Source organism: Chiloscyllium plagiosum, chromosome 2 (assembly GCF_004010195.1).
Source record: "Chiloscyllium plagiosum isolate BGI_BamShark_2017 chromosome 2, ASM401019v2, whole genome shotgun sequence".
In the NCBI taxonomy this organism is placed as follows: Eukaryota; Metazoa; Chordata; class Chondrichthyes; order Orectolobiformes; family Hemiscylliidae; genus Chiloscyllium; species Chiloscyllium plagiosum.
Window position 1 is genome coordinate 140998244 of NC_057711.1, and position 11679 is coordinate 141009922.

At 39.1% G+C, this 11679-nt stretch overlaps 1 protein-coding gene across 4 annotated transcripts in view; it reads right to left on the bottom strand.

Annotated features, from left to right (window-relative positions):
• Positions 1-11679, bottom strand: part of fbxo10 (F-box protein 10) — a 47378-nt gene that overhangs the window by 14279 nt on the left and 21420 nt on the right. For all 4 annotated transcript variants that reach the window (XM_043719740.1, XM_043719731.1, XM_043719736.1 and 1 more), the window contains exons 4-7: positions 5992-6141; positions 3954-4090; positions 1306-1376; positions 223-375 (exon numbers count right to left, since the gene is read on the bottom strand). In XM_043719740.1, coding sequence (XP_043575675.1) covers positions 223-375; positions 1306-1376; positions 3954-4090; positions 5992-6141 — 511 coding nt within the window. The remainder of the gene's footprint in view (positions 1-222; positions 376-1305; positions 1377-3953; positions 4091-5991; positions 6142-11679) is intronic.

The following is an 11679-nucleotide window of genomic DNA, read 5'->3' on the forward strand; positions in this document are numbered from 1 at the left end:
TTTGTGTTGTAGAATTTACAGAATTCTAATTTGACATCTAGAAATCCTTTCCAACATAAATGAAAAGCTTTGTCAAATCATTAATTGGACATTTTAATTCATAATCAAACAAACTGCACTCAGGCTAGTATAGCAAAGAAGAAAAATCTCCTTTTGACATTTCTTAACACAAGGCACAGAAATTTACAAGATGAGCTGAAATGTATTCCACTGAACCCTTACCATAAATGGTATTTCCTTCTATTAAGCCTTTCCCTCGCTCGCCCACAACAACACCATCTGAATAACCGTAACAGATAAGATTCTTTCGCAGAACAGGATCTCCTCCTCGCCGAATGTCTGCACCTCCCCAATGATTCTCACGTATAATATTTTCTAGAATTGAAACAAGATGCATGTAATAGGACAGCATTAAAACTTTTTGAACTGAAAATCACTAAGTGTTGTAAAGGATTTTACTTTCCATCACCCAATAACTGAAGCAGTGGGATTTTTGGTGGAACTGGCAGTGTTTAGCCATTTCCATGGGTAGGGCTTCGAGCTTGGTAGAATTTACTAGTGCATCAAAGTATGATGGACATTAAACTCAGTAAGAAATGAGAAAGTGTTCAATTGTGTGGCTACCTGTACAATACTGAAGTGTACCATTTCCAAGACTCATGAATGTTTCAGTAACTCTATCATTTTCTTTTTGCCAACATTTCTCTCCTTTTCTAATAGCATAGACCAATACTTAGACCTGCTTCTTTCAGCTGTTCTAATTAATTCTTATTTGTGCATGTAAACAGTGAATGTCACCAGTAATACATCAGCGCAAGAAGCATCAGAACAGAGCCCAATCTCACCCTAACCTGCACATTTACCCTGGCAACAGGGAATAGTTAAAGATGATCTCCACCATCTGACCCCCACCCAATTATTTTATCTTTTCCAGGAATAGAATTGCTTCAAACTCCAATTATTTGATCAAACCAAGAACACAGCTAAAAATTGTGTACTGCATGTGGACAAAGTTTGGAGAAGTGATATTTAACCTGATGGATGCAGTTTTTTTTTGAGAAGTTGGGAACATTTAAGTAGAACCAAAAGGTACACCTTGTTCAAATACAGCAGGTAAATCATACATTGCGGAGGTTATACAAACAAGATACAATAAAAAATACACTCTCCATCAGTTTCTTAAAAGAAAGTGTGTGCTGGAGTCTTGGATAAAATATAGAACAGCAAGACAAGTATAGATTCATCAAATATTTAACTTATATTAAAATATCCAGTATTTTTCATGGCATGAAGCTACAAACTGACCTAATATTTGGCCCCTTCCATTTTCATTCACTGCAACACCTGCGGCAAGTCCTTGGTAGATGTGATTCCCACTGTGAAGAGACACATTATCAACTGGTAATGCATTGCTCCAGGAAAAATTACTGTCTTGATTGAGGGTGGTTAAAGAGGGGAAAATCAGACCACACAAGCACAGTTACTGCTGGTACATCCCAGGGCTCCAACCTTAACCCCTATCATATTCTCCTTTAGATGTTTCTCCTCTTTCACATTCATACCAATGACACTCAGCACTTTTAGAGAGTGAAGAAAGATTCTATATAAATTTAAGATCTTTCAGGAGGTCAATATGCCACTCCGTGAAGTACTCTTGATGTGTGATCAGTTTCGGAACAGAGAAAATGTTGGCACCCAATTTGTGCTAAAAAGTGCAAAGAGCAATTAAATAAGTGACCAATCTGTTTTTAAGTGGTATTGATTGAGATGCAGAAATTAACCAGGGATACCTGAGACACAAGACAGGACCAGGCTTAATGTCTCCTCCGAAAGACAGCACAGCATGTAACACTCCCTCAATACCACAATAAAGTGTCAGTTTGCATTCTGTGCTCAAATCTCTGAAATGGGACTTGAGCAAACCACCTTCTGATTCAAAAGGCAGGAATGCCATCACGGAGTCAAGCCCCAGTACCATCAGCCAAAAGCTTTGGCTATGGTAATTTTGGGTCTAAACCATCTACTTGAAGTACCATGAAGATGTTAATTGCCTAATCACCAACACCTTTATAACCTAAAGGTCAGGCTAAAACTGACAAACACAGTGTATCTGTTTAATGGTGAATTTTTAAGTCAGAACCAGTCATTTATAATGGATTTTTGAAAATAAATGCATTGGGCCAAATTCTCTGAGGAGTGGCAATTAAACATAGAGTGCTTGTAAATGTGAGGTTAGGGTGGGAGTTGGGTGGGGCACCAGCAAGGTAGGGTGCCAGGCACAAGGCAGTAAGGAACCAATGAAAACAATGGAGAGTTTAGAGCAGGTCATGGAGGGTGGGGAAGGATTGGGGCTGCTGGCAAGGTAGGGGTGTCGGATCCGTAAGCAAGGTAAATGGGATATTGGTCAGAAAGGAGGTGCTGTTCTGGATCGGCGAAGCGAAGCATGTCAAGAGAAGCTCTCTGAACAAAGGAACAGTCCTTCCTTTATACAAGATCTTTACACCTTGTGAGTAATGCCCACAAGACAAACCACAGCCACTCCCCCCACACATAAAACACAATGCAGTGACCTGATTATCTCCAGAAACAATGTAATGTAAATCATCCCTTAATGGCAAAATCTGGTATAAATTGTTTTTCTTAAACTACAGGGAGTGGTCAGAATTTTAACTGCAATGTTCTTATTGATTCTGAATAGGAGATGACAATGTAATTTTTTTTTACATTGTACCTGCAAGCCAAAGAAACATACCATCCTATCCCTGTGACATCCAATTTCTTGAGGGTCAACAGAACAAATTAACCCCTTAACGTCTCAGGAGTACAGAGATGTTGGCCTGGATTGGGCAAGGGGATCACAGGTTCAGAGTGGGGGTAATAAATCTGGTTTCCGGGGAACATCTGCTCTGGGAGTTGGGGGGCGGTGTTGCGTCTGAGATCTGAGGAGTGTAAGAGCTCTAAGAGAAGTGCAAACGAAGGTTTGAGAGGGAAGTTGTAGCTCAGTTTAGACGTTACTCAGGGGTTAGACTAGGTATTTAATAAACTAACGTATACTGAATAAGTATTTACTGAGTATAAGCTGAACCCTCCAAACTAAATGGATACTTTGAATCTGCTACAATGGGGCATTTCACAGGATGCCAATGGAGAACTCCAATCTACATTCCAAAAACAAAGTCTTTGGACAAAGTCTTCTCCCTAGGCTAGGGGAGTCCAGAACTAGTGGCCATAGGTTTAAGATGAAAGGGGAAAGATATAAAAGGGACCCAAGGAGCAACCTTTTCACGCAGAGGGTGGTACATGTATGGAATGAGCTGCCAGAGGAAGTAGTGGAAGCTGGTACAACTACAACATTTAAAAGGCATCTGGATGGATGTATGAATATGAAGGGTTGAGAGATATGGGCCAAGTGCTGGCAAATGGGACAAGAGTACGTTAGCATATCTGGTCAGCATGGACGAGTTCGACCACAGGGTCTCTTTCCACACTACATCTCTATGACACTATTGGAAAATCCTGGCTAGAGTGTTTAAGTTAGACTTAGAAATTCCATACTATATTTTCAAAAAATAAAATCAATGCTTTGAAACCAAGCTCAGTTGAATGGCTGATATCAAGGCTCCTAGACTTTCTGAATGTATAACGTACCTTTTTCCATTGTTACTTTTTAATGAAGAAGTGATTACATTTAACTATTCATGATATACACTCAAGAGTGTAGCTGTTTTCCAAATTCAGCAATTACTCTTAAAAAAACATGGTGTATTGCCTAGTTACACCTCAGGTGGTAAGCATCAAAATACAAACGTATTTAAAAAGACTGCAGGTCATGCAAATATCTTTGTTGCTCAGTCAGGCATTACACAAAACCCCAGGGAGTCGCTGCTGTGCCTGACAGATTAGAACCAAAAATGACAGAAGCTGCAAGTGAGACAGGTTACTGGAGTATTCACCTCACCACAGGGTTTCCATTATACAAAATGTAGATGCCAGCTTCTTTATTTCCATAGATCCGATTACTGCGAATGATTCCTTTTCCATTCCCGAGCACAACAATTCCTGAGCGATGGCCACTGTGAATCTGGTTGCACTGCCCAGCAAAATAACAAGAGGGAAGTACCACATTTGAGTATTGCTGTTTAAGCACCATGATCAATGCCACACAACAGCTACTGCTTTTTCTGAAGATTCAGACTCAAACTGAATACATTATTAAGCCATTACAAAATAACTCAGATATTATTCTGGTCTGAGTAGCTGACCCATACAGGCATGAATATTTCTCTTTCTCCACTCCCAACAGCTTTATCCTAAGTCTTCAAAGGTAAAATAAAATCACACAATACCGGGTTATAGTCCAACAGGTTTATTTGGAAGCACTAGCTTTCGGAGCGCTGCTCTTGTCCACAACCACCTGATGAAGGAGCAATGCTCCGAAAGCTAGTGCTTCCAAATAAACCTGTTGGAGTATAACCTGGTGTTGTGCGATTTTTAACTTTGTACATCCTAATCCAACATCGGCACCTCCAAATCATATCCTAAGTCTGTGTAGCTAGGGATAAGGTGGCTGCATACAGAAAGGGTACTTCTCACAGACTGGAGTTAAGGAATACTGTTAAGCAGAACCAGCCTTATTCTAATCAAGTGGTGTTTGTATATTGAAGATAGATAGGCAAATATTACACATTAGTTTAGTGAAAGCATACTGTAATTAACCTTAGGCAATTGTTCCAGCTCGCAATCATAATTCAATGATTTTACCTGAATACCCAGGTGGTTTACAAGAGTTTGCATTTCAGTGAATCAATTGCATCTAACATCATGACAGAATCTCAATGTCAATTTTTATTCATGAAGAGAAAAAGTCACTTTCTACCAACACAATATAGTGTTGTGTTGATATCAACACAGTTCTATCGGTTTTGATGATCTAGGTTTCCAACTAGTATGATTAAGATGGGTTGGTTAACATCCTGCCTACTTTGTTATCTAATAAAAAATACTGAGACTTAGCAACAGCAATAAAATTAATTGAACATGCAAACATATAGATTGGGAAGAACGATTAATAAAAAATTAGTTCTTTTACAAATGATGACGTTAAGAATGTGGTTGGTATGGAGAGAAGCAGCCATCACAGTCAATTACGAACGAGGTGGAGTATGTCACTCTCTATTCTGTCTCAAGACTGTTTAATCCCCATGTCAGTGAAGAGCATTTGCTTTTTGTAGCAGCATTGCTCATCACCTTTTTCAGTATGATCTCCAGTTTATGCAAGTTGAAGACCATTTTGTGCCAAAAGGTCCTGGTCACTAGGACAACACCTACGGTCATTTGTGTTGAATCAGTAGAGCCAGTAGAGTGGTGGTGATTTTCATCACATCAATTTGGGACTGATGTAATATGCAATATTAGTAGAAGTGTCAAAATGATAATGGCACTACATAAGAGAAAATCTACATGACTATTATTTAATGGGTGTTTGTGGAAAAATATTCTTGGCATTTTTAAAAGATACGTCCCATTTCTGTTCATGGAACCTCACAAAGTTCTTACATAGGACAGATACAGGAAGGATATGTTCCATGTCTGGGGGAATCTACAATCAGGCTACAGTCACAAATTAAGAGACAAGCCATTTATAACAGAGCAGATGCAGTTTTTTTTAAAAACTGAGTCAACGGTAAATATTTGTAATTCTTTACTCCAGAGAGTTTTGGAGGTTCAGTGATTGAGATCATACAAGACAGTGATTGATAAATTTCTAGATATTAAAGATATCAAGTAATATGAAGATGATGCATGAAAATGGCATGGTGGTAGAAGATCAATAATGATCTAGGTGAAGGTCAGAAAGACTCAAGGGGCCAAATGCCCTATTCCACCTCTTATTTCCTATGATTGTGATTAAGGGTTACAAAGAGAGTTCATACCAAAAAAGAGAATCAATGCTAGCAAACAGACAGCCATGCAAAATTAGAAGTTAATTACCAGTATCAAAGGGTTAGCTCCTTTCCGGATATCGATACCAGCTTCAGAATTGGAGTGGATGTTGTTGTCTGCGATTAAACCACCTGCTGCCAATCGTAAAAAGATTCCTGATGCTTTGCATTGACTAATTTCATTCCTTATCATTATAATCTGAGAATGAGAAGCAGTACCATTAGATATTTTGAAAGCACAGCATATGATTAATACTGAATTATAGCAGCCATCTATGTTCACAACCCACTAATTTTGTACTTTATTAATTCAATAAACAATTGCATTTCATGCAAATGACTTGGCAGGTTCTAGATTCTTACTTCACCAATTTAGCCTAGCTTGACAGCCCTGGAGCACTACACTGTCAGAGCTGCCTTTTTTTTAGACAAGACTCAACCTTCCTCCAGAGAAATCTGTTTTCCTTCTATTTGAACTCTTGTCCAATTTTGCCATCATCCCACCAATGATGATCATGTCTTCATCTGGAAAGTCCTTAATCTCTGGAACACCCTGAACCTCACCCTCTCTCCTTTAAGAATCTTTTAAACCATCTCTTTCACCAAGTTATTTGTCATCTGTCATAAGGACTTCTTTTTGTTTGGTGTCAATTTTTGTTTGATTACTTCATGGCTCAGGAAAGTTTCATTATAAAGTTGCATGCAAGTTTTTAATATATGTAATACAGGTCATTCTACTATAATGTGGCAGTTGTGTTCCTCTGCAACCTCATGCTATAGAAAATTACGCTGTGGAAAAGCGCTATGGAAAATTACACTGTAGAAGATCGCAACAGACTATCGCTACACCTGTTCAGTAGAAAGTTTGCTTTATTCAAACAGCATCCATGTTATATCCAATTCGCATTGACAAAACGCACATTATACCAGAACACCCTGTACAGGGTTTTTTCTGGGAGGATTGTGCGAACAAAGCGTATTTGTACTTCACATTGTTAATAAAAATTGCATCCCCCGCCACTTTTACAGCAAAACTTTGAACTAAAATTTCTTCAACAACTATTCCAAGCTGTTACTGTTAGATCCCATATTAGTAAGCACTGTGAAATAAAAATATGACCAACTCATCTCTTAAATGACACTTTAAAATGTTTCTGGAACAGATCTGTTCCCAGTGCAGACCATATTGCAATTGCCTAAAGATAATTATCCAGCCCAATAACCTCAACTATTCCTTCTGCATCACCTGTTCTCCTGGTTGCATTTGACTTTATGGTTTAGCTTGGGTCAAAACTGTAAGTCATGCCTTTAAAGTCTACGGTCAAGTAAATATGTGCAATTTATTCAATTTGAGAATTCAGGCCACTATTAGTTAACATTCAGATGCCTTGAATTTTCATTCTATTTCGAAGTTACTTTTACAATAAATGGTAAAATTGAAGCCAAAGAAGGTATTATGCACTGAATTTCGTCAGGAAATATTGGTAGAGTGGAAAGGACAGTGTGGAGGACGAATCTCCAAACTGGGAATCCAAAATTTCTCGAACTGGATACCTCAGTAATTCCTTATCTTGGTTTGAGAATGGCCTTCAGTAAAAATGACAGGATATGGAATTGGAGACAATCTTTGTGATGTGAACTCATGTTTAGTTGGGCTGAAGGGTATAAAGAGTAGGGGATAAAGGAAACAGATTGAGTTTTGTCAGGTTGTGATAAGTGGTTTTGTCTGAGATCTGTACTGAGGTATCAGTTCTTCACCATTATAGCTCAATATATTGAATAAAGGAAGAGTTTTATATCTAGGTTTACAAAAGACACTAAGAAGCACATTCAGCTGTTTTATCTCTGAGGGAGCAGAAGTGAGGGAAAAATGTGGAGAAGTGCAAGATCTACTTAATGGAGAGATACGAGAAGAAAACAGAGGACACAAAATCATTAAAAGTCTATATACAGGTACAAAAAAAAGTGAAAGCAAGTTACTGAAAGTGCTGACCTTTATTTTGAACAGGTTAGATTCAGTTGGACAGAGTCTTGTTCAGATTCTACTTGGATCGTGTTCTCAGTGTTGGATACTATACCTCAGAAAAGATATTTGCCTGGCTAGATGTACAGTGCAGATTCACCAAAGTATTTTTCCCTAATTCTTTCACAGAACGTAGGCAACACTGACAAGCAGTGTTTCCTCTAATGATTTGGATCTGCTGCAGGCTGTGCATGGCAGGCTCTGCCACAAGAAGATGCCAATGTATCGCACAGCGTGTGCAGAACCTCCCATAGCTGAGGGAACATTGCTGTCAAGGCAAGCATTTATCACCCATCCTTGATTTCCCTTGGAAGGAGTGATTTGCTAGCACATTTCAAAGGGCAGTCAGGAATCAACCACATTGCTGTGGGTCTGGAGTTACATGCAGGTGAGGATGGTAGATTCTTGTAGCAAGATGAGGCAAGTGGTGCTCCCTGAGAATTGTACCAGGGCATTGACCATAAATGAGTTGAATATCGAAACTTACAGATGTCACTAAGAGAAACATTTAATTATGTGAACATGAGGGAGTAGGAGTGGGGCAAATAGTGGTTGATGGATTTCATTGTAAAATAATGCAAGATTATTTACCAAACCCTGCTTATGATTCTCGACCAGAAATGGTTGTGGATGTTCCATGATTGAAGACACTTAGGGCTGAGGCAACAGATTTTTAGTCTCAAGGATACGGGAATGAGCACAAAAGTGAATTTGAAGCTAAAAATCAGTTATGATTGTATTGGATGCTAAAGCAAGTTTAAAAAGGGACAGATGACCTACTTCTGGTCTTATTCCTGGTGTCCCAATGTCCTGAAATTCAATAGAACATAGAACATTACAGCGCAGTACAGGCCCTTCGGCCCTCGATGTTGCGCCGACCAGTCATACCAATCTGAAGCCCATCTAACCTACACTATTCCATGTACGTCCATATGTCTGTCCAATGACGACTTGAATGCACTTAAAATTGGCGAATCTACTACCGTTGCAGGCAAAGCATTCCATACCCTTACTACTCTGAGTAAAGAAACTACCTCTGACATCTGTCCTATATCTATCACCCCTCAATTTAAAGCTATGCCCCCTTGTGCTCGCCGTCACCATACTTTGAAAAAGGCTCTCCCTGTCCACCCTAACTGTCTGATTATCTTATTCAATATTCAAAGGAGCTGAATTTCTTTTATATTTTTCAGCACCATGAGTCAATAATTCAACTCACATTTTTGACTACTGGCTGCTATCATAACTACAAATATATGATGAACTGGAGTGCTCTTACAAATGATATAAAAATGTGACACTGTAAAGATGAGAGCTTTCCATTGGAAATACAACCCCTTGGAATTGTATGAAGGATTGGCTTGAATACTTAGCACATTTTTAGCTGACCTCAATTAGTGTCACATTTGAATCAAAAGGTGAGTGAGCTATGATGCAGACCACAGACAGCATCAAATTAGGGTCAAACGTAGATTCACAATGTGTGTGCACTTTAACAGTTCTTGATGTACTGTTCATATTAAAACAGCCACGCAACCGTGAGGAATGGCTAATGAGAGAAAAAATTGTCAAGAACAAGATGAAGTATTGAGGATTTGAAAAAAATGACCTGTAATATATTCTGTTAACAAGGAGGTCCACTCAAACAAAACTAGAGCACAGAAACCCAAGTGTTCTGGAAAGAGCTCGTAAAGAAAGAATGTAGCATTTGTTCTTTGCATCTTCAGGATTTTCTGAAAATGTTGCACAGCTGAATTAGACCAGTTACAAACGGAAGAATTTGACTGCAACACTGGGAGAATTCCCTTTTATGGTAAATGCCATAAACGTTTGCATCCACTTTATGGCATTTTTGACATTGTAGGACACATCATGTATAGTGCACTTAAGTTAGATGATATACTCAGGTCTTGACCTCAGTGAACCAGTTGGGCATTTACAACAACCTTACAGCTTTATAAATACATTTAAAGATGCTAGTTGTGTTATAGTTTTAAAATAATTTAATGCAAATTCACAAACTAGCACAATTTGAATTCACATTTTCTAGATTAGTTAGTCTTTGGTAAATCACTACATAACCACTAAACAAAATAAAAAATAACGAACTATTAATAACTGATAATCTGAAACAAAAACAAACTGCTGGAGAAACTCAGCAGTTCTGGCAGCATCTGTGGAGACTCGATGGACCAAAGGGCCTCTATTTGCACTGTAGGGATTCCATGGTTCTATGCATGTTACCAAGTGAATTAGACCAACATTTAATTATTGAATATCTATGTGTTATACCCATAGGAAACACCTTTTTATCAGCAGGAAACTCTCGTTAGTCTGAATACTGTGTTATCCTGACAGCTTCACGTATGTTCATTTAAAGCAGATATACTGATGGGTCCAATGATTCTTACACATTTATTTAAGCCTATTCTCACCACGACCAGGTTATACAAAATATATAGAAACAGTCAACTTTCTGACAGTTGAGTTTATTTCTCTACAGGTTTTTAGGTATAAAGAAAGAATTGTGAGATTTCATCTTTAAACATTATCTTGGAAAATACAAGAATGGTCTTGTGAATTCAACTGTTTTTTTTTTAAGCCTGTAAAAAACCTTTAATTTCCAGTGAAACAATGTTCTTTTACAAACTAGGTCATACCAATTGGCTTGTATTCCTCACCTCAATTGCAGAAGTAGAATATTTAAACCAAGCCTAATGCCAGTTAGTAGTCTTTAATCCAAGTGAATTTTGAAAGCAACTTTAAGTCATTGCTTCCATCCTCATTAATTCCTTTTCCAGCTAGTTCACATTCTCTGTTTTGCTTTCCTCTTCCTCAACTCATACATGACTAACTGCATCCAAAGGGCTAATGCCCGAAACGTCGATTCTCCTGTTCCCTAGATGCTGCCTGACCTGCTGCGCTTTTCCAGCAACACATTTCCATCTCTGATCTCCAGCATCTGCAGACCTCACTTTCTCCTGCATCCAAATTTACTCTATTTGTCAGTAGTACAGTCTTCATCTTGAATTTTGAAAGCAACTTTTTAAGTCATTGCTTCCATCCTCATTAATTCCTTTTCCAGCTAGTTCACATTCTCTGTTTTGCTTTCCTCTTCCTCAACTCATACATGACTAACTGCATCCAAATTTACTCTATTTGTCAGTAGTACAGTCTTCATCTTGAATTGGTAACTGCTGATGGATGCTGATTCAACAGACAGATGCAATCTTGTGCCCCGCTGTGCAATAGTTCGTTGCTACATTTCACAGGAAAAAGTGAGGACTGCAGATGCTGGAGATCAGAGCTGAAAATGTGTTGCTAAGATAAAAGGTAGGGAGGAGGGACTTGGGGGAGGGGCGTTGGAAATGCGATAGGTGGAAGGAGGTCAAGTTGAGGGTGATAGGCCGGAGTGGGGGGGGGGGCGGAGAGGTCAGGAGGTGTAGTCTAGGTAGCTGTGGGAGTCAGTCGGTTTACAGTAAATATACCTAGACTACACATCCTCCCACCCTGCCCCCTGTAAAAACGCCATCCCATATCCCAATTCCTTCGTCTCCGCTGCATCTGTTCCCAGGAGGACCAGTTCCAATACCGTACAACCCAGATGGCCTCCTTCTTCAAAGACCGCAATTTCCTCTCAGATGCGGTTGACGATGCTCTCCACCGTATCTCCTCCACTTCCCGCTCCTCCGCCCTTGAACCCCGCCCCTCCAA